This window comes from Zonotrichia leucophrys, chromosome 3 (assembly GCF_028769735.1).
Source record: "Zonotrichia leucophrys gambelii isolate GWCS_2022_RI chromosome 3, RI_Zleu_2.0, whole genome shotgun sequence".
NCBI classification, from domain to species: Eukaryota; Metazoa; Chordata; class Aves; order Passeriformes; family Passerellidae; genus Zonotrichia; species Zonotrichia leucophrys.
Window position 1 is genome coordinate 110758506 of NC_088172.1, and position 23820 is coordinate 110782325.

The 23820-nt window shown below is 45.7% G+C and overlaps 1 protein-coding gene across 1 annotated transcript in view; it reads left to right on the forward strand.

Annotated features, from left to right (window-relative positions):
- Positions 1–22665, forward strand: part of XKR6 (XK related 6) — a 179203-nt gene extending 156538 nt beyond the window's left edge. Inside the window, exons 2-3 of the mRNA XM_064709946.1 lie at positions 975–1171; positions 19882–22665. Coding sequence (XP_064566016.1) covers positions 975–1171; positions 19882–20846 — 1162 coding nt within the window. The 3' untranslated portion in view covers positions 20847–22665. The remainder of the gene's footprint in view (positions 1–974; positions 1172–19881) is intronic.
- Positions 22666–23820: the final 1155 nt, after the last annotated feature.

Here is a 23820-nt window from a genome sequence, read left to right on the forward strand (position 1 = left end):
GTCTGTCAAGACACTTCCAAGAGTTAGGATCAGTATTTTTTATGTGGGTTCTCTTCTTGTGATGAAAATAAGGTGAAGGGATTGTTTTCTTGTGTTTCAAAAGCATTTCCTACTCCCAAGCTTCATGTTTGGGTGGTAGCAGTTAAAGTTTTCTACCCTTGCAACAGCAAATGCACCTCATTATGTCTTGTTCTCAGGGTGGCAACCAGTTTAAGGCTGGGCTTGATGATCCTGGAGGTCTTTTCTAACATTAATGATTAATCAGATTATAAAAGTTTTCCTTAGATCTGACAGGAGGGAGCATGTAGTATTTGCTGGGTCCCAGGATGAAGGAGGAATTGATGAATCTGACTCCATGTTCTTAGAAGGCTAATTTATATATATTTTTATATATTTTTATATATATAATATATATTATATATTATATGTTATATATTATATGTTATATATTATGTATTATATATTATATATTATATATTATATATTATATATTATATATTATATATTATATATTATATATTATATATTATATATTATATATTATATAATATTTTATTATATGTTACGTTATGTTCTATTATATTATGCTATACTGAAACTATACTAAAGAATAGAGAAATGATACATACAGGAGGCTTAACAAGATACTAATTAAAACTCATGAAAGCTTCCAGAGTCCCAACATAGGTGGACCATGATTGGTCATTAAATAAAACCAATTCACATATTGGATAAACAATCTCCAAACCACATTCCAAATAAAGGAGAAGCAAATGAGATAATATTTTTCTTTTCCTCTGGGGCTTCTCAGTTTCCCAGGAGAAGAATCCTGGGCAAGGGGATTTCTCAGAAAATATGACAGTGACAGGAGTGGAAGAACCACGCAAACCCCAATGTCTCCCCAGAAACCCAGAAACAGATTTTGCTGCAACTCCAACATCTCACACCCAGTTTTTCCCTCCTGTTCCCTGCAGGTATATCCGAACAATGTACCTGGGGATCCAGAGCCAGAGGAGGAAGGAACACCAGCGGCGTTTCTACTGGGCTATGATGTACGAATATGCAGACGTGAACATGCTGCGCCTCCTGGAAACGTTCCTCGAGAGCGCCCCTCAACTGGTGCTACAGCTCTGCATAATGATCCAAAAGAACCGTGCAGAAACATTACCATGTAAGTGGTCCCTCTCTTCCCCACCTTTCCAACCTCTCCCCTCTGCTCCCAGTGCCCAGCAGCTGATGGATGTGCTGCACACTTCCCACCCTGGCTGGGGGTTGCCGCTTTGTGACAAATCTCTGCTGAGTTCGCTGGGTAAAATTTCTGCTCGTTTCCTCTGAGGAGAAAAAAAAAAAAGTCAGTGTCAAGGAAAAGATGGGATTCAGCTCTTCCACACCCAGTCCAGGCTAAAGGAATGATGGTGGTGTCAGGAGGAGGCAAGCAGGCTTTGCTGCTGTGGCACCACTCGTTTGTCGCTTGGCACTGGGCAAATACGACCATTCCTTGCCTCAGTTTCCCTCCTTACATAAGTAGGGTGATAAAACTGGCCAGATTTGAGTTTGTGTTTTGAGGACAAATGGTTCAATGCCTATGCAATGCTCTGATGGTGTTAAGTGTATAAAAGGGGGGTTTAACAGCTAAATGCTGTAGGGCCTTTTCTGATGAGTGCCCAGGAGTTAAAGGTCTTATCATTGGTACCATGGTTCTCACCAAGCCCAGGAAAAGAGAAGGGGAAGGCAGTGGAGAGGATTGTGTAGGGACAAGGATGTTATGGAGGTTTAGTTGGAAAGGCAATTAAATGATAAGAGGAGGCTTGGAAGCCTCCATAGGGAATATTTTGCCAATTCTGGTGCCCACCACAGTGTCCACCACTGTGATGTGCTGAGCATGGGGCATCTGTCCCAGCTAAGGGGGACATGGCCCTGTCCCAGCCCTGGCATGACCAGCCTGAGGGACAACCATCCTTTCCAAGGACCAGCAGTGGAGCTGTTTGGTTATTCAGCCTCTGTTCAGTTCGTGCACCATAGGGTGACACTCAGCTTCCCAAAGACAGCCTGGTTGACGCCTGTCATTTCTGAGGAGTTTTTGGAGCTGAGGCAGGAACTGAAATTGGAATTTCCTTTGGGGTTTAAATTTTGCTGGTTTTGCCAAGGTCACCACTATCTACAGCATCAAGGAAGGCCAGCCACGCTCCCTTTCCCCTGTATTGCCAGCATGTCCATCACAGTTGTTTATAGAAGCTTCCCTCCTCCTATTTATGCAGTCTTTTCTTGAAACCTCTCATCACGAGCTCTCCAGGCCTCCAAAGTGCTGACATGATGAATATGCCTTTCTACAACTCCTGCTAGAATGGCTCACATTTGCCAGCCCCCTTTTTCCTGCTGCTTCCAACGTTATTAACCCGACTGAAAATGCAGAAATCACAGCCCAGGAGGTTTGCCAGGGCGTTCTGCAGATTGCTGGGCTCGCCGCAGAAAGCGCCGGGTGAAGTTTGTTGGCCTCTGTGTTGTGCCGCGAGTCAGACAACGCGGGAGAATAATCCCTCCAGGCTTTCAAATCCGTGGCTCTTTCACTTTGCCACTTCCAGGCACGGCTGCCTAATCCACTGAACGAGCTGCATAATTTTTTTTTCCAGCATCCCCCTCCCCTCCCTTCCTGGGCTTTGCAGTTCCTCCGCTCCTCCATCCAGCGCGCCGAGCCGGCTGCGCTCTCTCTTCCAAGGCAGCGCTCTCTTCCAAGGCAGCGCACGTCCCCGCCTGCCTCCCCGAGCCCTGGAGGGCTCTTTGCTCGCCACGCTCCAGCAGCCGAGCTCACCAGGTCCCCAGTGCATCCTCTCCCTGCCTCCCTCCCCGCCCGTGCCAGGGATGCGGGCGCTGATGGATGAGAGCAGCGGAGCTTGCTCAGCACTCCTTGACTCCGCCGGTGCAAGGATTCCTAGAGCTCCTCCATGCACGTTCAGTGCTTCTTTCTTCCACCTCCTCCTCCTCCTTCTCATTCTCCTTCTCCTCCTCGCAGCCAGTCCATAATTATATAAAAGCAAATTAAATGCTGAGAGGAGCCATTGTGAAAGGGAGCATCGTAGATTTTCACTTCCAGCAGGGGAAAAGTGAAGGGAGATGGATACTGTTAGGAAGGCAGTGTGTTTAAAAATCAAATCGAGTCTCTCCTGGCTCACCGAGTCTGTGGGAGCGTGGCTCGTCACAGGAAGGGGCCAGTTCTGCCTTTAAACAGGGACAGCATCAGCTGCATCCCTGAGGAATGAGAAAACAGCCCAGGGAAGGGCTTAAAAGCCCAGGTACTGTCCCTGCTGATGTGTCCAGACTCCAGCTGCTTCCATACTTCCCCCACAGATTCCTATGGATTCATTTAGTGCCAGACAAGGTCAGTTCACCATTTCCTGTGGCATACATCCCTCCTCCAAGCCCCAGCCCTCCCTGCTCTTTGGATTGTAATGCCAAGTCCAGGCTCCACTTCTCCCCAAACAACTTCTATTTAAGGAGCTTTAGAAAGGGAATCATTGGAATGGCTATCAGGAGGTTTTGCTTCTGTCTCCTAATTCCTGTGTTAAGGGAGCTGTTGAGGAAAGAAGGGTGAACAGATTGGGTGTCTTTACTCACATCCAGAGCATCTCCTCCAAAGCATTTCTGCCACACAGCATGGTGGTAGAAAGGGCTGATCTTGGAAGGATGAGTAGGAAGTGATACAACCAGGATAATGCTTAATTTCCTGGGTTTCAATCTATTGGATGGGTGAAAGAAAGAAAGAAAAACTTCATCATGCCTTGCAAGAGCTTTTTGACCATCAGAGGTACCTGTGTGAGAGGGTTGGGTGGGACCTGTGTCTGTTGTTCCTTCAGTACCCAAAGAACAGAGGAGTTTCACTCAAAAGTGAGAATGTCCAGCAGCAGAAGTGCTGGGGCTGGAATTTGAGGTCAAGACCCAGCCTCAGTAAAACTTGGGACAAGATTCAAGCTGGGATTTCATGAGTGTCAGGATTCATTCCTTCATCATATCCCCAGCACAAGACAGAGCAGATCCCAGCTTAGCTGCCCTTGTCTGAGGAACAACAGAAGGGAGCATTGAGAGAAAAGAGGTGAGAACTCCATCAAGTGGGCAGTGGAAGGTGAATGTTGAGAGCCTGAGCTGGAATTATTTGCTTGGTGGAGCAAATGGAGCAACATCAGCTCCTGAATATCCATGTGGAAGGAGCTGGTGTTGGTAGGCAGCCCCTCTGTGGAGGATTTATCTGCTACAACCACAGCTGGGTGAGCCCAAAGCAGAGTCAAGAGAAGGTGAGGGAATAAGGATGGATCCAACATGTGGAACAGCTCATGCCCAAAGCAGCTGAAGGAGGTGGGATGAGATGCTCAACCGGCAGCAGCCCCTTTCTCCAGGGAATCTGATGCATTTATACCTATCCTTGGGGTCAGGCTGAAGGAGGGGAAGGGATGCTGGAGGGGATGCAGCATTGTCCCTCAGTCACCCTCACTGTGTTTGAGGTTTAGGAGAAGATAAAAGGGTGTCCATCCTCAGACTCCTGGGCAACAACGGCCAGAGGGCTTCCCCATTAATTAAATCATGTATTTGCAGGGGGAAAACATAGCATTAACAACAGAAAAAACTCAGCAACCCAGATCCTCATTCCATAATCACTCACAGCAGATAATCCACCTCACTCCTTGCAGAACAAACCATCCTTAACCCCTTCACCCCACAGAGGTGCTGCTTCCTCCGTGCCAAGTGGGAAGGAGCAGATCAAACCAGCTTAAAGGAGACACTCAGCCTCTAGACAGACAGGGAGGTGAGAGGCATTCCAGTTTTTCTGGCATAAATCTCCTCTTAAAGAGGTTTGCTTCCACTCAATTTTTAATTTTTTTTTTACATGGCTTCTTTAAAGCTTAATGAGATTTAGCTGAAGCACCAACGTCCTTCCACTCATGTCACGAGTTCTTTAAACAAAGATTTCTGCCTGTATGAGGCTGCAGTTTTCAGCACAGGGTCTCTCCCTCCAAAAAACCCCACATCTCTCCACAGATGCTGTGTCCATCTCCTTGATAACCCTACAGTTGATCTGAGAGAGATAAGCAGCATAAGCCTTCCTTTTGCAAAGTCCTCCTGGAGTCTCTGGGATTTTGGGAGGTGTTTGCACTCTCCACAGCCCTCAAAAATAGGCTGAAGCTGCTCATGTATTTAAGGAAAAGCAACATTAACTTAGGGGTTTGGGGGAGTCATTTTATTTAAGCAGAGTGATACAAATTAGGCTTTAAAATGGATTTCAGACATCTCAGATACAGATGTGTGCTGGCTGCAGAGTTATCCTGGTGGAGTTTGCAAATCATCTGGTTCCTCCCAAAGTGAATTCCTATTTCTTTAATCACGTTCTCCCTCATCTGTGCCATGTCTGGGGACCATTTATAATCATTTATAATTCCTTTTTGCAGGGGTGAACTAAAGATCATTTTTCCTGTCACTTAGTTTAGAAGACTCAGTTGGTCAACTGAGTTAGAAAGGGACCTTCAGCCTGTAGGTGTTCAAAAATGTGAGTTTCAAGTGATATCAAAACTGAACACAACTGAGGAGACTAAAATCCACAGGGCTCCAGTGAAAGTGAAAAAAAGACTCATGAGATTTGAAATTTCATCCTTTTCACCACTTGAAGGAGCACTCAAAGTTAGTGTACGACCCTTCATGCTGGCCTAGGCCAAACAGGTGTGTCCAACAATGTTCAAACAGGAATCCAAACCCCCAAACTCAATCTCTGTGACCTCACAACACAAAATTGTCCCCATTTGTGCAGAGTCCCATAACCTCATAAATAAACCAGGGTTCATTCTACACGATCCCATGGGGATCAGTGCAAAATTCAATATTGCATCTGCAGATTCTGTGGGGGAAAGTCCTATGTCTGCAAAGCAGAAATCCTCTTCCTGACTGGTGCATTTTTCCTGAGATCCACCAAGAGAACTTCACTGTATTTCTAAAGAAGTCTTTGCCTTATAAAGTCCTCAGTAACAGGAGATGAGGTGGGGACAAGATCTACCAGGGCCACATTCTGGGCTTTAGCTCAGGTTCTGTGACAGGTCATGAGGAAAAAAGAGATGCTACAACTTTGCCCAAAGGCAGTTTTTCTTTTTTCCTTATTTCTCATGTCATTCCTTGGGGATTAAAAGAAGTAGGAGACGTCTCCATCACCCAGGCCTTGTTTTCTGTGACAGAAGAAGCACAAGGAGAAAAGCAGTTGCTCATTGCCATGTGGGAAAGGGATGTTCTTGCTGGGCCTGGAGGATCTGCCCTGAAAATTTGTCCTTACTCCACCACAGTTTCCCTTTAAATGTTCACCAGCAGCCCAAGGAGGCCCAGATAGCTCTGAACTCATAAGCAGCTCGCCTGGGAGGCCACTCATATGACTCCAGTGCTCTGCCAGACTGGGGCATATGGCTCTGTTCCTGCCTTCCCCTCCTTCCCACCAAAGCCGGATGACAGGGAGCAATTTGGTGCCCTGCTGGAAAGGAGCCTCTGGTGCCCGGCCAATTCCCAGCAGCATCAAAAAGCCATCTCCACAGTTGGCAGCGGCACTGAGGACGCCTTGCTCTGGCATGCTGAGAGCAGGCCAAGCCTGAGGCACGCTGGCATGGGACAGCTTGTCCCATCATCAGTCGTATTGTCCCGGTGCGGTGGGATCCAGGAGCCTTCAGAGCCAGGGACAGCTATTTTTTCTTTTTCCAGCAGGGTTTGGAGCCAGCCCAAAGAAAGACATCATCCCTTCACCCATCCCCACCTGCAGCTTCTCTGTCCACCACCTTACCATGTCTCTGGCTCTTATTTTTGGAGTGCTGATAAAACCCCGTCTGTTCCGTACCACGTGTCGCCGTCACACACAGGACACGGCACAGCCAGGAAAGATGAGTCACCATTCACGGGACAGAGCTGGCAGGGGGCCAATGCTGCCAATTTTAGGCTTTGTCAGACTGTGGTAATCACTGGGAAAGGGTTACATCATCAGAGCACTACAACAGCATTAGCTCATGCTGTTCCCGGGAGCTGGGGGCCAGCCAGGAAACCGAGGCATGGAGAGAAGTTTGGGTTCTTGTCAAGCAGATTCCAGGCAGGAAATTCAGACTTTTTTGGGTGACTCCATGCTGCAGGCTTTCTGGGAGTTTTGGGATAAAATCATAGGAAAAGCTGCTGTTGGTTAGTGAAATACAATTATTTTTAGCTTCAGGTTGCTCTAGTGTGGGATTCTTGTCAGGCATTTAGGAGAGCACAGATAAACAATGAGCACATAGGCTCTGGGATGTGCAGACAAACATGGAAAAGATGCTCTGCTGGGTAGGGACTACTCTGTGCTTCTACCCCTGATAGAGGTGGAGCAGTTCAGGTTGATGCAACTCAAAATCATTGAGTTTTGAAGGAAATAATTGTCTCACTTCAGAAACCATTAATGGTTTTTTAATGATTAGCTTGGGGTGACAGTTCTGAGTCTGTGCATGCAGCAAAATTACTGAGTCAGTAGAAATCTCCTGAAATTACTTTTGTCCCAACTGGCATTTGACCAACCTCATGCTCTCAGTGCCCTCAGAACATTCATGTCTTCACACAGAGGGTCACTGAGGGGGGACAGCCACCAGGCACAGAAGCCCTTGTCTAGTGCACACTGGGGTCCCAAAAATATTTGCAGAAGGCAAAAACACCCAGGACATAGCCAGGATGAACATGACTTAATGTGTGAAGGACACGGCACAGACAGCTCCCACCATCCCAGGCTGCTCCAAGTCCCATCCAGCCTGGCCTTGAACACTTCCAGGGACCCAGGGGCATCCAAAACTTCTCTGGACCACCTGTGCCAGGGCCTCACCACCCTCACAATAAGGATTTCTTCCCAAAATCCAGTCTAAACCTTCTCTCTCTCCATTTGAAGCCATTCTCCCTTGTCCTGTCACTCCAGGCCCTTGGAGAACTTGGACACCAAGTTGTGACCTGCTACCTGTCACATAGGTCTTTGCAGAGCATACAAAACGTGGGAAGCAGAGGGAGAAAGCGTTTCCTGCTGTTATCCTTGGAAATCAGTGTCCCTGGTGCCTTCAGTACCCCACTGCGAGACAGCACCAGCTGCACCACATCCGTTTTTGCCACTTAGTCACTCCCCCTCACAGGAACACTCTGCCAGACTTGCCTCACTGATGTCAGCCCTATGTACTCTCCAGGAATATTGAGAGGCTCCTTCTTTTCCAGAGACCAGTCCCCTCGGCTGGGATTATGCTGAGGCATTTCCACCAAAGGCTCCCCTGCACAACATCAGAGGTTTATAAACTGTAAGGTTACAAAGTGTGCACTGCTGACACACCTCTTTCTTTGGCCAGTGAGTGTGATCCAAACTGGGTCCCTTCCTCTTTCCCATCAGGCCAAAATCATTCCCAGAGCTGGGATGAAGTTATTTCCCTAATTGCCTGCAGGCTTTCTGCATCCAGGCCCAGCCACCTACCAGAGGAGGTTTTCAGGATCCCTGTTTGGTGCTGTCACAGACCTTGAGCATTGCCTTGATGTTGTCTCATCCCCAAGGAACAGCCCGTGGGAGCTGTTTTCAGCAGGAAGTTCCCTCACAAAACCCTGCCAGGAAATGTTGCTTTCCCAATCCTGGGACAAGTCTGTTGGGTTTCATCCCTGCTGATAAACCAAAACACATCAGAACATGAGCACAGCCACCAGTTCTTGTTCATCCTCTGCTTCAATTATCAGTCCCTGGCACATTTTTAGCTCCCGGCAGCCAACACCAACCCAAACAATTCCCATGCTTGGCTCAGGTGATGGCAAGAACAATTCCCACCAAGCACTCTGGGCCATCCGGTTTCAAAGGCTGGGACAGAACTCGGCAGTCCACAGAATTAGGCTTGGCTTAGTTGCTGATTTCTGGGTGCAGGGTGCAATGCTGCCCCAGATCTAGGCTAAGGAAAAAGAGATCCTTGTGTTTGGTCTCCAGAGCAGACAGTGGAACTCTTTGGGCTTTCCTTTCCAGCACTGGGGTGATGCTCCTCTCTTTTTCATACTATTTTAACCCCTACTTGTAGAATTACAGGATGCTTTCAACTTGTAGTAGGCAGGTTTGCATGTTTCCCAATGTCTGCGGTCCTCATCCAAATTAAAAGAGAAATAAAAAGAAAAGGAGTGACAGGCTAGGGATGCTGTAGCAGATGTCAGATTGCAGTGTTGAAATGCACATATATTGTACGTGTTTGTGGACTCCTACTGTTTCATGACAACCATCCCTACTCATAGAAATGGGTGAGAAAAGATTTTATGCTAAATGGAGCCATGTGTTGTTTTTTTTAGCAAAACAGTTTGTTTGGGGTTTTTTTTTCACCATTTCAGTGCATGCAAGTGGTTCCTTTAGGTGTGTTTCTCTTCTAAGGGTTCCTAACAGTAAAGTTCAAATATAATTAGATCTGAAAAATCTCAGTGTAGGAGGCTCCTTCTGATATTTTCAGGATTCAAACTGGAAGCAGCTCTGCTGGATTTGCTATACTTGAAAATCTTAGCAAACAATTGGCCACTAGAAGTTGTAACTAAAGTGCCCTTCACAAAGAACCAGCTGTTGAATGTGAAATGTGATTTTTTCCTTCAAGAATAACCCCTCTTGGATTTTGCCATCTTATTCTTACCTGTTGAAGTAACCATGTTTGGGGTGGGGTTTTTATGCCTGTTGTTCTAGAAAGACAATTTTAATTAGCAAAGGGACAAAAACTAAGTTCTCAACAGGAAATAGCAGTGGAAGTTTCTAGAGATGGTTGTGCTCCTGTCAGGTTGAGCCAGGTTTCTGTGACTGCTCTGCCTTCTAACGCTACAAAGAGGGATTTTGCTCTGTTTGCACAGAGTTAAATCTTGTCCTTGCTGGAGGTGTTGCCAGAGCATCCTGGTGGAGCATTTCCAAAGAAACCTCTTGGGGTCTCCTGAGGAGCTTTGCATCCTCTCGTGTGTGGCTGTTCACTTTTAGGGTCTCAGGTGGGGTTCTTTGTCAGCGTCATTCTGAGACAGCACTTAAAGGCTTCAGATTAACATGGATTTAACTCAACAGTCTTTATAATTACAGTGGTGGCTGCGCAGAGGGCACCTCGGCCTGAAAAGAGTGGCAATCCATGCAGCTTTTGACAAAAATAGACACGAAGAGCAGTTCTCATGCTCTATTTCCAAACAAGCTAATCTGTGCCCGGGAAATCCTGGCTGCTGCTTTCCCAGCACATTTCTAATGCAGAATTAACCCAGGTGATTGGTGCCTGGAGGGATTTAGACCAAGCTCAGGGCAGACCATCTCTCCTTCGTGTCTGTGGCTCATTAGAAGGCAAGGATGCACATGGTTGTTGGTTCTGAGTGTCTCTATCAGCTGCAGTGCCATCCCTGCCCACCTGAGAGTCAGGGATTTGTGGGATTCAGGATTTCTGGAGGATGCACTGGGAAAAGGTGAAATTAGGCATGGTGGAAAGATCCTTGAGAGGTTTTGTCACTTGAGTCCTTGCTGCTGCAATGTGGGTTAACCCAAATTTATGTGACAACAGCAGCTCTTCTAATTGGAAACACCATCCATACAGCCCCACATTGACACTGAAAACACCTTCAGCAGGATTAATGAGAGTTCTGATTCCAAAAATCACAAAGGAAAGAACTGTTCTTCATGAACACCCTCAAAGGAGCATCTGATAAAGTGGGGGTTCTTTCAGTGAGAAAAAAAATCTGCTTTTGCTGAAAGAAAAACAGTAAATCCTTTGCATATCATTTTCTTAACATTTAGGGGAAGCTTCAAAATGGAAGAGCCATTTCAAACAAAATAGTGTTTTGTTATAAATACTTTAATATCATTTATGCCACAACAACAGGAACTCCAAAAGTAAGACTGTGTGTGTCTCTCTGCTCCCTGATTGCCTCCAGCTTCTTTAGGACTGAGCCAAATCACCAAATTCACTCCAAATTCCTGAATGGATTTCTTAGACATCTGCCATGCGTTGTTCCCCCTGAAAAGTGAGTTTATGTGTTGTCATTTCCTTGAACTCTACCATCAGAGTCCCATCAGAGGCTCTGGTGGAGCTGTTGCAGAAGAGGCTGCTCTGCAGAAGGCAGGATTTGTCTCTAGCAATGGACTCACACTGACATTTTCCTCAGGTATAATTTTGGGACCATAGCTGACACCAGATTCCTGGAAGGATTACCCTGTCCTGTTACAATAACATTTTTCTGGCAGAAAGCTGTCCCCACATCTGCATTACACTTTACCTAAGCTCTACCTGCCATGCCTGGGCTCCCCAGAGCTGTCCAGACACAGCAGCCACCTGGACTAATTTACTCTGCCCAGCCTGGAAAATCTGATAATATGAGAAGCTTTATCTCCAGGCATTGAGGAGTTGAGCCAAAGGTCTTCCACGTTATTTTTAACATTATGAAAAAGATTATACGACCATGGTTGTGATAAACAGAGAACTGTGATCAGATTTTCTCTATACCTGTAACACAAACAGTGCTGGAGCCCAAGCACTGGCACTCAGGTGTTTGTGCTAAATTGGTCTGTGGTAGAGTTTTGCCTGCCAGCCCTTTCCCAAAGCTTTCCCAGGCATGAGAAAACAAATTCACATAGTCCAGGAACCATTCCCATTGGGCAGGTTGGACACAACTCCGGAGGGATTTTAACAGGATGGGCATGGAAGATTCTGCCAGCTGGGCTCAGGGTCTACAAATAATCCTGTTTCTCATTTGGGGTTCAGACACCACCACCAGGTTCTCTTCCCATGTGTCCTTCTCCTCTCTGCTGGTTTTTATGAGCCAATCTGTGGTGACAATTCACCACACAGGATCACAGAACCCAGTTAGCCAAGTGAGTTGAGGCTTGTTTGTGGACCTCTGCTTATACAGGGATTGAGATTTCCCCCAGCCAGAAATGTTCCAGCTCTGGAAAAGGTGTCAGCAGCTTCTTTCCCTACATAGATAGGTAAAACCTGAGATACTTGCAGTCAGCATCCTGGGAAAGGGGCAAGGCTGTCATGGAAAGCAAAAAGTGAATTTTCATGCTGCTGAGGGCTGTGTACACCAGGCCTGTTGGAGACCTGCCTTCTTCTCAGTGATGTAACAGAGGGATGTTCTCTTTCTTCTACCCCTTGAGGATGTTGGTAACTCTGTCTGGCTGTTCTAGGATGTCCTCTGGCTGACCATGGCACCCTTCTCACATCAGGAGGGTGTTGGGGGCTGGTTTTGCCTGCTTGGCCTTCAGTGGTATAAATTCATTGTGTTGTCACTTGAATATGCCCAGATCATGTCAGGTCTGTCAGCTTCTGCTCTGCAGGAGTCACTGTGGGCTGTTCTGCTCATCCTGGAGCCAGGAACAGGTCTCAGCAATCCTCCTTTCTCCTCTCTTCACCTCACTGAGACTCAGTGTTCCCCCATGAGCTCTTGTGGGGAGCTGGTGGATGTCAAACCTCTGTTACCTACTATTCATCTTACCATGTTCTTCTTTGTTTATTTCAGTTTGAACCCCATGCCTGGAAGTGTTCAGGGCCAGGCTGAGCCACCTGGGAGAGTGAAAGGTGTCTGTACCCATGGCAGGGGGTTGGAATGAGATGAGCTTTAAGGACCCTTCCCTCTCAAACCATTCCATGATTCACCAGGAGGAGTCAATGGAGAGACAGAGGCATTTCCAGACAGCTCATCCCATGTCTGACAGCATTCCTGGCATGAAATAAACACTGAGGCCCATGATGGACAGGGCATCTTCATACAGAGGGTTTTAGAACAGTGGGGAAGCTTTGCCAGTCATGATGTGGTGAGCCAACATTTTGAACAGGAGATTGACACTTCACTGAGGTTGTTCAAGGACAATCCCAAACAGAGGGTGGATTATCCCATCTCTGCTTGGCCTGGGGTGCTCGTGCCTCCCACAGCAGGATCAGTCTCTGGCTTGCATCCAGGAGGAGATCCAAGGCTCAATGGCTGCAGGGTTGGAGCTGGTTTGGAGTGCCCGAGTTCACAGAGAACATGAATAGGAGGAGACACGACAGAAGCAGCCGAGATAATGAGAGCCCAGATCAGATGACTGTGGCTGGACACCCCTTCCTGCAGCAGGGAAAAGGGGCACTGGGGACAGCTGAGAGGCAGCAGGATGAAAGGGCAAGGAAGGCAAGGCCTTTGGAAACACAATCCCTGGTGACCCCATGGATGCTTCCTCAAGGCAGTGCTGAGGCGTGGGCTGGGGGAGGAACTAAGGAGAGATTCGGCTTTTCTGGGGTCACCAAGGACATCTTAATTTAGCAAAAGGAAGCAGCATTTCAGGACATGAGCCAGACTTTAACTGTTGAGGGGCAGGAGGGCAAATCTCCATGTGAGTGAGCTTTTGTGGAGTTGCCTTGGCATGGATTTTCTCACAGAGAAAGGTTTGGGAACATGGATGTGCCTCTGGTCTAATGTGCAAGAGCTCTCCTTGTGCCAGCTTGGACATGGACTATCCTGTACAGAAACTCAGCACAAGCCTTGTGTGGCATTCCAGTGGGATTTGGTGCTAGGAGACTTTCTTGTTATCCAGACCTACTTGGAAATCTGTCCCTGAAAGGAGTTACCTTTGCATCCTGCCTTTCCCAGTCATCAGCAGTTTTTATTTCTCATGGAATGGTGATGCTATGTCCAGGTGAGCTGGATCCTGGAGAATGGGGATGTGATACCCCGTGGAGGAAGGTCCCAGAGGATCTCCCTAGGAAGGGAGCAGGTGCTGAGGATGTGAAACTCACCCCTCACCTGATGAAACCAAAATATTTTCCATGAGAAAAGAGCAAAGGGCAGGACACTGGTGTGGTATTTCTTCCCAGTCTCCCCAGTGTAAAGATCTGGATTTTCATCCCTGGTAATTCCAGCTCTTAGTAGAGCACAGAGGTGTCACATAAACGGGAAGAGGCCATTCCTGGGTCAGATTTTTGCATCATGTTCACAATAGATGGAACAGTTCCCATCTGCCATACTGGAATGGTGGCACACTGGAGTAACTGTTTAAGGAAGTGTCCTGAAATCCAGTGAGGAAAATGAAAGGCAAAATAGTCTGTGCAGACCTTTATTATTTATATACTAGCAATGTTCTGTATTTTTCCATCTTTAAGGAGACAAATAAAGAAGAAAAATAAAGGGGAAAAAACAAAAGTCATTCCCTCCTCTGATGGGAAAGAATTAAGAAAGATCAAGCATCAAAATCCATCAGGAAACAATGAAAATCAGACCTGGGGTCTGATTCTGACCCCTTTTACTCTGACACAAACAAATTAAATCTGATTAGAAAATGAGGGAGAGTGACTTTCAGGCCCTGTTGTTACAAAAGCAGGATCTGCCTTGATCTCTTTTGTGTATAAATGCATTTTCACTCCGTGTGCATCAAAATGAAAGCCTGCTCCTCGTCTCCTACTGAGCTTCAGGGAGGAACGTGCCACCCAAAGGGGAAAACAGGATAACAGGGTTCACAGCACAGGGGCCTGAGCAGCCAGGGAGGGATGGGGATGAACTGAAATGTGGCACTTGGCATTAAGCAAGAGCTGCCTCTGCACTGGGGCTGAGGGAAGGTTTCGTGTCACGCTCAATATTTGCCATCCCGCTCACCCGGGAGAAATGTTGGTATCTTCCCATTTTGTTTTAGTGGAGTCTTAAGGAGAATTAATGTCAAAAAAGAAATAGAGCACTGTTCAGGCATCATTTTCAGCGTTAAAGGGGCAGGCACCACAGGAAATGCTCAGGGAATGTGCTACAGCAACTGCATCCAAATTATGGGCAGCCAATGACCTGCAGCTGGATTTGTGACGAAAACTGTACCTACCCCTAGTGAAAATCCTTTCTCCTCAGCTGGACAGCACTGAGTAAGGCCAGAATGGGTGTATTGTTCATTTTAAATATTCATTTGTGTGTGTGTGTGTGTGTGTGTGTGTGTGTGTGTGTGTGTGATTTTTTTCCATTAGAGTGGTTGTAAAACCCTGCATAGCAGGAATAGGCCAGATAGACAGGGATGGCTTTCCCTGCACTGTTTTTGTTCCCAGGCTTTAAAAGCAACAATGGCAATTTCAGGGGAGTCATTGCTTTGATTGTTTCATGTGGATGGATTGGTTTTTTTTCCCAAAGAGCCTTTTTACAAATCTGAGATGACCTTTGCTTTTTCTGGACTATGGGTAGGAACCAGAGGAGGAAAACCAAACCAGGATGAAATTCAGGGTGTTCCTGTGAGCTTCTGCAGTTTCCCTTGAATTCAGAGTCATTCAGGCTCTTCTCCTCTGGTATCAGATCACTGTCTACATTGTACTCAAGTCCACCAGGCTTTCATGATCCAAAGCAACAGCTCTTGTTTCCCTTTCTCAGAGAATCTATTCCTTTGCCTGACATTCTCAGAAATTTAACTTTTATACACCTGCCTTATTTCCCACTGCTTTCTCAACTCTCTGTGCCATTTCCTGATGCACATGTGTTTATCATTGAAGAGGGATCATGAGCTCCCCCGAGAAAGACAGAATTTTTTGAGTCTCAGCTGGTGTCATCTGAAATGCTCTGAGTGCCTTCCTTCACCCCAGCTCCCAGTTCAGAAATGTTCTTGTCCTCTGCATGCAAGTTTGTCACACCTGCCAGCTCCACATGGTGGTCTGGAATATCCCAACGCACCTCAAACATTGCTGGATTCCCACCTGTGATGGTTTCACTAAGCTTTGATCCTCCTTTGAGCAAACAGACATCATTTAACCAAGGACACCCTGGGGTGAGTCTCCACAGTAGGAGCTGAATCCTGTCTGAAATGTCTTGTCAAGCTCACTGTGATGTGAAGGAGAACTACTCCCTGGTTTAGCTTGGATTTTATATGAGATCTTGGGTAAATCCTTCAAATCTTGGTGCTTCATCTGTCAAAAGGGACATTGTAGAGCTCTGCCTCCTCATGCTGAATGTAGGTGAGCAGATGTCTCACTGCCAGAACTTCAGGGTTCATCCCTAAAGGAATCTGGGGGATTATTTCTTGTGCTGTGTCATTCAAGACACAGGGACTTGACTTCTTGATAGTGCTGACTTTGGCCTGTGTGTCACCCATGGCTTCATAGGGCAGAGAGGTTTGAAAAGAACCCCAGTCTGTGCCAGTCTGACTCGTTGTGAGCAGGTGGGATACAGATCCCAGAGCTTCCAGCCCCACAGGAGCTGATTTGCACCTGACTTGAGAATGCCTGCAGAGATGTAGTTGTGCATGGTGGGGATGTTCCACTCCCAAGGCTGGGAACAGAGTGGGAAGAGTGGGAGTGGGCTTTTTTCGAAGTGACTTCACTGTTTACCCAACCTCATCTCTTTGATAAACAAACATTAGAAGGGAGTTGAAACCTACTCATGCTCCACCAAGGTGCATCAGTTACCACATGCAAGAGTCAGAATCAAAATAAAAAATGACTGCTCATGTGATCCAACTTTTCAGGACTGTTTGTTTTAGTTATAATTGAAGAGATGTCTTAAGTTGCTTAGAGATAAAGTCTGGAGAAGTTGAGAGGAAAAAAAGGGATTGTTTATCTCACCATCCGTGAGAATTGTAAACTGCATTAAGATGTCACAGGCTAGAAGTCACAGGGGAAGTTGGGAATGGGAAACTTGTGGTCAAGATGACAAAAGTGCTGTGTCATTTAGGTCTGTATGAAAGAGCTAGGGAATAGTTTCTGTGGCAGTAAGTAAGAGTGATGTAAAAGTCTTAACACTACTCCATAGTTACTGCTGACGTCCACCTACAGATCTCCCCCCTCACACCCAGGTCCAGATCCTGCTCATCACCAGGGTGCCCAAATTCACATTCAACACAAGGCTTGTGAACTTTTAGACAACAGCAAAAATATGTCAAACTGCCCAAAGATCCTTCATTGCCTCCCTCAGATCTCGGTGCAGATGAAGAGACAATGAGCTGTTCTGTACTGGGGGGGCTCATCCCGCCTGACTGCTGGTGCTCGCAAGTGCCCTGGCAAGGGATGGAGTCAGACACCTTGGGAGCATGAGTCAACCCCTCCCTGTCCCACACACGGGTGTCAGGACAGGCTGAATCACTTTCTGGGGGTGTCTGCCTCTCTCTGCTGGCTGGAGGAGACGTTCAGATGACTGTCAGCAGCCCGGGTGCCGTGCGAGTGACTCAACGCACGCACTCTGAGCAATTTACAGCAAGGGCTGTGATTAGTGGAGGGTTCTGCCCTGAAAACATTAGGTAAAGCCTTTATGTGCAAACTGGGGGATTGTTTTGGGTGTATTTTATTCCTCTCTCTTTTCTGGAATAAATGAGCCCAATAGAAACATGTTTAATCCAGGCTGACACATCTGTCTCCTGTGGGTTGGTGTTGCTTGAGTTTCGCTGTACAGGTACAGCTAATGCTGAACAAGTTTCTAGTAAAACAGCACTAAAATAAGGCAATAAGTGACATATTTTTTCTCTGCTTATCATGGAAAGTTTTTAAACTGAATAGCCAAGAGGCAAAGCAACAAACAGTACTTATACACATAACAAAACTTTGTGGCATGACTCATCCTTCCAAAACTGTTAATAGTCTACCAATAATGTAGCTCATCTTGTAGGTTAAAAATGAATCTAATCTACATCTGCTTGAGTATGAGGCTGTTCATATTTAAGAGTTTTCATCCATAATGGGGAGAGACTGAGGGAGCTGGGCCTCTTCAGTCTGGAGAAGACTGAGAGGGGATCTCAATAATCCGTATAAATACCTACAAGGGGTGCCAGAGGATGGTGCCAGACTCTTTGCAGAGGTGCCCAGTGACAGGATGAGAAGCAGTGGCCATAAAATAAACCACAAGAAGTTCCACCTCAACATGAGAAAGAACTTCTTTAGCTGAGGGTGGCAGAGCACTGAACAGCTGCCCAGGGAGAGCAAAGAATTCCCTCTCTGGAGACATTCCAAACCCACTGGGATGTGTTCCTGTGCCACCTGCTCCAGGTGATCCTACCTTGACAGAGTGATTGGACGATCTCCAGGGCTTCCTTCCAACTCCAACCATTCTGTGAGTCTGTGGTTGGAATCCCCAAGTCCTATGTGCAAGTGTTTCTTAGCGTGGACTTAGAACTCAAGGGAAATAGTGGCTTTCTTAAAGTTGGTGGCTTAAAGCTTCCTTCTTGGATAAGGCCACTGCTCTCACTGCTCTGCTGTTTGCTGTTTTTCAAAGTTCATTCTGAAATTCAAATGTCCATTTGAGCCCAAATGCAAGGGATTCAGAGGGAAACCTGAGAGCTAATTAAAAGGTGTAGTTTTGGTGCACTTTTCAGGCTGTGAGAATTCCAGCAAGGGTGGAGTTGGAGTCTGCCATCCTTCCTGACCTTCTTCTCCACCATCCCTCCTCCAGACACAGATAGATTGGAAGGAGGGAAATCTAACCCTGCCACACTGTGGGGTGGGCTCCTCAAAACCAAGATAAATTCTACAGAGTGAGATCTGAGGAGTCAGTCAACCTTATTTGCGTTCCCATGGAAGCCAGGCCCCTGTGAGCAGAGAGAAAAGGAAACAGGAGATGTAGAAATTTAGGTTTTTCAGGCATTTTACCTTTTTAACTCTGAGCAGCTGCAGCAAGATCTTCCTTGCATTTTCTTAAAGAAGTAAAAGCCAAGTAAGATCTGGACCTATCACCCAGTTACACATCAGAGATGGAGGGGCATTTCTCACTGTTTTGCTTGGAACCATTAGCAGTTTTTCCTTTGGACTTTAAAGGTGATGTTCCCAGATAAATCTTTGGCTAAGGCCCAAACCACCCATATCTACCAAATTACTGAGCTTCCCAAATACAGATTTTGGTTCATCATCTGTGTCCCCACCTGCAGAACAGTTGTTCAGTGAGCAGCAGTGTGGGCAAAGGAATAAGATGCCAGCACCTCTTTCTTTTCCCAGGAATCTCTCAAATATTTTTTTAATGTGATGCTTTGCTCCACGAGTTATTTAATCTACCCTTGTGAAAATCAATGGAATTATATTTTTAAAAGCCTCTTAAGTGTGGTGGGCCCACAATTTTATCTTCTGGAGGAAATAAATCGTGTAAGTGTTAGGATGGAGAATAAGACCAGGTCCCTTTGGAATATCATGGGGTGTTCTGCCCCATGTCAGGGTGCAGCAGGATGTGTTGGGGGCTAAAGGTGACCCCAGTGAAGGCTGTGCCCTCTCTGACATGACTGTCACTTGGATTTGTGCTCCAGGCAGGAGGCAAGACTGGAGAAGAGCTACCTCCAGTAGAGGTCTTGGATCCATCCCAGAAACAAGGCAGGGATTTGCTGGAGAGATCGGATCCTTTGTTTTGGGACTCTTTCAAGGGTATTGATGAGTCTTGATGCTCCCTGGATTTATCTGCATGGGACAAAAACCTTGTTTTTCTGAAAGGCAAATACAAATGGGGAACCCTGAGTAATACAAATCAATGGGAATGTCACTTAAATAATAGTATTTTAGGATTAAAAAGAACCCAAGCAGTTGCAGGAAATACAGGTGTCCTGCTCTTGCCTTGGTGCATTCCAAGAGAGATTCTGCTGTCCAAGAAAGTAACTTTCACACTTGGGCTTTAGCATTTAGATGGGATCTGGACTTCAAACTCTCCAATGTGGATCCAGTCAGGATGAGCACAGAGGCTGTTCCCTACTGGAACTACCAGGGTGGGGTGGCCGATCTAGTGGCACAGGAGGATAAGGACAAGGAGTCAGAGAACTCCTGGATACCATTTCCAATTCCCGCACTGATATCTCTGTATTTCTCTCCTCCAGACTGTAAGGACAACCTGACGTGAGTTGAACCTTCAGGCTCCAGAGCCTGCCCCAGATGCAATAATTTAGTGAGCAGATGATGTTTTCCACCAAAGCTCCTGTCTAACTCAGTGGATCTGTGTGTCTTCCGGCAGGTGTGTCCTCTGTGGCCTCCCTGATGTCCCTGGCTTGGGTGCTAGCCTCCTATCACAAGCTTCTTCGGGACTCTAGGGACGACAAGAAGAGTATGAGCTACAGAGGGGCCCTCATCCATCTCTTCTGGCGCCTCTTCACCATCTCATCCCGAGTTATTTCTTTTGCTCTCTTTGCTTCCATCTTCCAGCTCTACTTTGGGATCTTTGTAGTGGTCCATTGGTGTGCCATGGCTTTCTGGATCATCCATGGTGGGACAGATTTCTGCATGTCTAAGTGGGAGGAGATCCTCTTCAACATGGTGGTAGGGATTGTGTACATTTTCTGCTGGTTTAATGTCAAGGAAGGGCGGACTCGATACCGAATGTTTGCGTATTACACGGTGGTCCTGACGGAGAACGCTGCCTTGACGCTCCTTTGGTATTTTTACAGAGATCCTGACACCACTGACTCCTATGCCGTGCCAGCACTGTGTTGTGTCTTTCTTAGCTTTGCTGCTGGGATAGCTTTGATGCTGTTATATTATGGTGTGCTGCATCCCATGGGGCCAAGAGCTAAGATCTTTGCCAGCTCCTGTTGCGCCGAGCTGCTCTGGGGCATTCCTTTGCCCCCCGATGTTGAGCCCATGGCGCCCCAAACCCCTGGGTACCGGGGGGCCCAGGCTACGCCCACCAGAGCGGTCACGGAGCAACAGGAGGAACTCACAGCTGACACTTGCTTGCCCGTTTTCCAGGTGAGAGCAATGGTACCATCTACTCCATCTGGGCGACCCTACCCCCCCGAGGGGCCTCTCATTAAGATTGACATCCCAAGAAAAAGATATCCTGCCTGGGATGCTCATTTTGTAGACAGGAGGTTAAGAAGAACTATCAACATCCTCCAATATGTCACCCCCACAGCTGTAGGTATTAGGTATAGAGATGGACCTCTCTTATATGAGTTGCTACAATATGAATCTTCACTTTAAAGCTCCTTAAAGCAAAAGTAAAAGAGGGGACCTTATTTTTGTTTACGGTAAACACAGATCATGAAACAAACACAAACCTTCAGATAAGCTTTCTTTCTGGTTGCTGTATGTATAAAAAAAAAAAAAGATATTCTCTATGTTTTGTAAGTAAAAACAAAAAGAAAAACTTTTCTTTTGTTTTTTACACACAAGAAACAGTATTTCAACTTCCACACCTAGGATTCACAGGTGGAGAAGGAGGCATCTCCACATCAGTTTTATACCGTACACCAAGTGTAGAACATTATTTATGGGATTGGTGCTGATTGAAAAATAAAAAAAAAAAAACAAACAAACAAACCTACAACTGCCTTATGCCCTTAGGTGCTGAGTTTCATTAAGTACTGTCACCTTTCTCATGCAAAACTCTTTGATGATTATATGCCAGGAAAAAAACAAAAGAAAAACCAACCATCCAACTGAAATGCAAACCTTTAAATTAAAAAAGAAAAAAATTAACAACAACAAAAAGAGAGAAATGTATGAAAAAAAAAAAAGTCCTGTTGCTCATATTGGATTTAGCAGAAAAAAACCCCTCCAAATGTCTAAAGATAAGAAAGAAAAGATAAGAAAGCAAAGCCAAGACAACCCCAGTGGAGTTTGATTTTTCCAACAGCTGAAAGACAAAATCAGGTCTGTAAGATAATTTGGCAAGGAATTTATAACACCATTGGGCCAAGCCTTGACCGAGTCGTGTTATAAAGGCAACCCCACCCTGGGACCATTTTCCTCGAGGAAATGGACCCTGTACAAAGGTGGGATTGTAACAAATCAGAGTGAAAACACAGGATCTGATCTTGTTCCCAACAACCGCTCATGCTAAAGCCCCACTGTCTCCAGTGGAGGAAATACCAACAGTCTGAGCCCAGAATAAGGCCTGCCACCTTGATTTCTGGAAAATGTGAAAATTATCAAAATTATAAACCAAAAAAACATGATCTGAAAGTACATTTCCACATATCTAATAATTATTTCAGTAATAATAAAACTCAGCATGGTAGCAAAAAGCGAGTCAATTTAAAGGCACAATACTTGATCAGTGACTGGCAAAATAATTTGACCTACTGTATCATTTTAAGGCTGTGAAAGGCATACATGTATTATTTGTAATCTTGTGTAAGACCTGTCATGTCTCATTCAGTGCGAGCCTTAAAGTGATTGTAAAGCATCCTTTGTTCCATTTTGGGGATTTTTGGGTTTTGATTTTCTGTTTTGTTTCTGTTTTGTTTTTAAGGAAAACAAAACATGAAAAGTCGGGATTAAAAAAAAACACAAAAAAACACAAAAAACAAACAACAACAAAACAACCAACAAAACTTCTTCAAACGGTAATAACCTGTAAAACTGACTCACGTCTCGAGATGAATTTGGTGCTTTGTTATTTCTGTTGATGTTGTTGTTGTGATTTAGCTGAGAAAAATTCTTCGACTCGGTTACGTGTGGGGAACTGCTGATAAAAACTGTCTCGTGTCACCCTCTACTGTAAGTACATGGCGAGAAACAACAACCAGAGGAAACCCAAGAGCGTAGCGAGAGCGCCGTGGTTTAGCTTAGCCTTCCACCACCAGGAGATGCTGCCACCTCCGATGCTGGCAAAGCTGTGGGGTTGTCTTGACATTTCCAAATAACCCGCTCGGTGTCTGAACATTCTCATCTCTCTCGGATTCTGTTTCTGTGCTGGAATATCTTGGGTTTTTTTCTTTTTTCGAGTTAAATCACCGGGTTTGCGTCTATCCGACACCCTTTTTCCGTTTCGAGAGTATTGCTCCTTTAAAGGAATATTCCCGTTTCAGGGCATCTTTTCAATCCCACCATCCCTCTACTTGGGAGGGGAAAAACAACAACAACAAAATGAGATATTTTTAAGTGAATGCTGTAGTATTTTCTGTGTGTAATTGCAATTTTTTATTCCAGAAATACTGTAACTGTCTAGGGTGCAAAACTCCCATGCTGACCTATTCTGAAGAGAAGATCAGCATGGAGGGATATTTTTTAATTATGATTATTATTTGTTTTTAATTTCAGGAATCAGTTGGTTTTTTTAATTATGATAGTATTTAAAGAAACTAGTACCAATTTTATATAACAGTTTAAAGAAGCTGAATGCTTTCTTCGCCTGAATATACCTGAAGAGAAACATTTTTTTCAATCAGTGATCCTTTGCAGTGTTCTGAGAAAACGTTGGGATTTCTTCAGTTGTTTTATTTTGTTTTGTAAAGGAAACTTTCAACTGGTGTCTGTCCCCTTCAAGGAGGGCAGGACTCCTTCACGCCAAACTATAGACACACGGCAAAGTTTATACAAAGCCAAATTGTCAGTGGTACTGTAATTCCCAGTCAAACTCCATTTCAGGCAGATGTTTCTGGGCTCTGATTACAACCAATGTGATGGTCACATTTTCAAGCAAAGGGAGGGATTTGGTCTTGTCATCCCCTGTCTAACTCCCCAGTCTCTTGTTTGCTGTGCACATAAAGACATATATGTATATATATATATACATGAACTGATATATATTTGTGAAAAGCTTTCATTTCCCTTCTCCATTGTCTGTGCCCCACAGCCAGTTCCTTATCAAGCGTTCTACTAACATTTCACCCTGTTTCTCCCCTCAATGTGCAGTCTTCATAAAAAGAGGTAATTTGTGAAGTGAACTCCCTGTCCCCACCTACTGAGTCCTTAAAACACAGAGGTGCCCATCCTCCAGCTACAGGCGTGCATTTCTCCTTCCAGAACTTTCTTTTGACTTGCCTTTAATGTTAGTGTAGACTTATCTTGATCTAATTCCCCATGTAAAGGCTCCCCTTGGTCCTTGCATGAAGAGCTCTGTTCCTCACATCTGCATTTCCATGGCAAAAGCATGAGAAAGGAATGGATGGCAAACAGCCCTGCTGTTCCTAGGGGACCATTTTTCCAGGAGGTGGCATTCTTGTTTTCT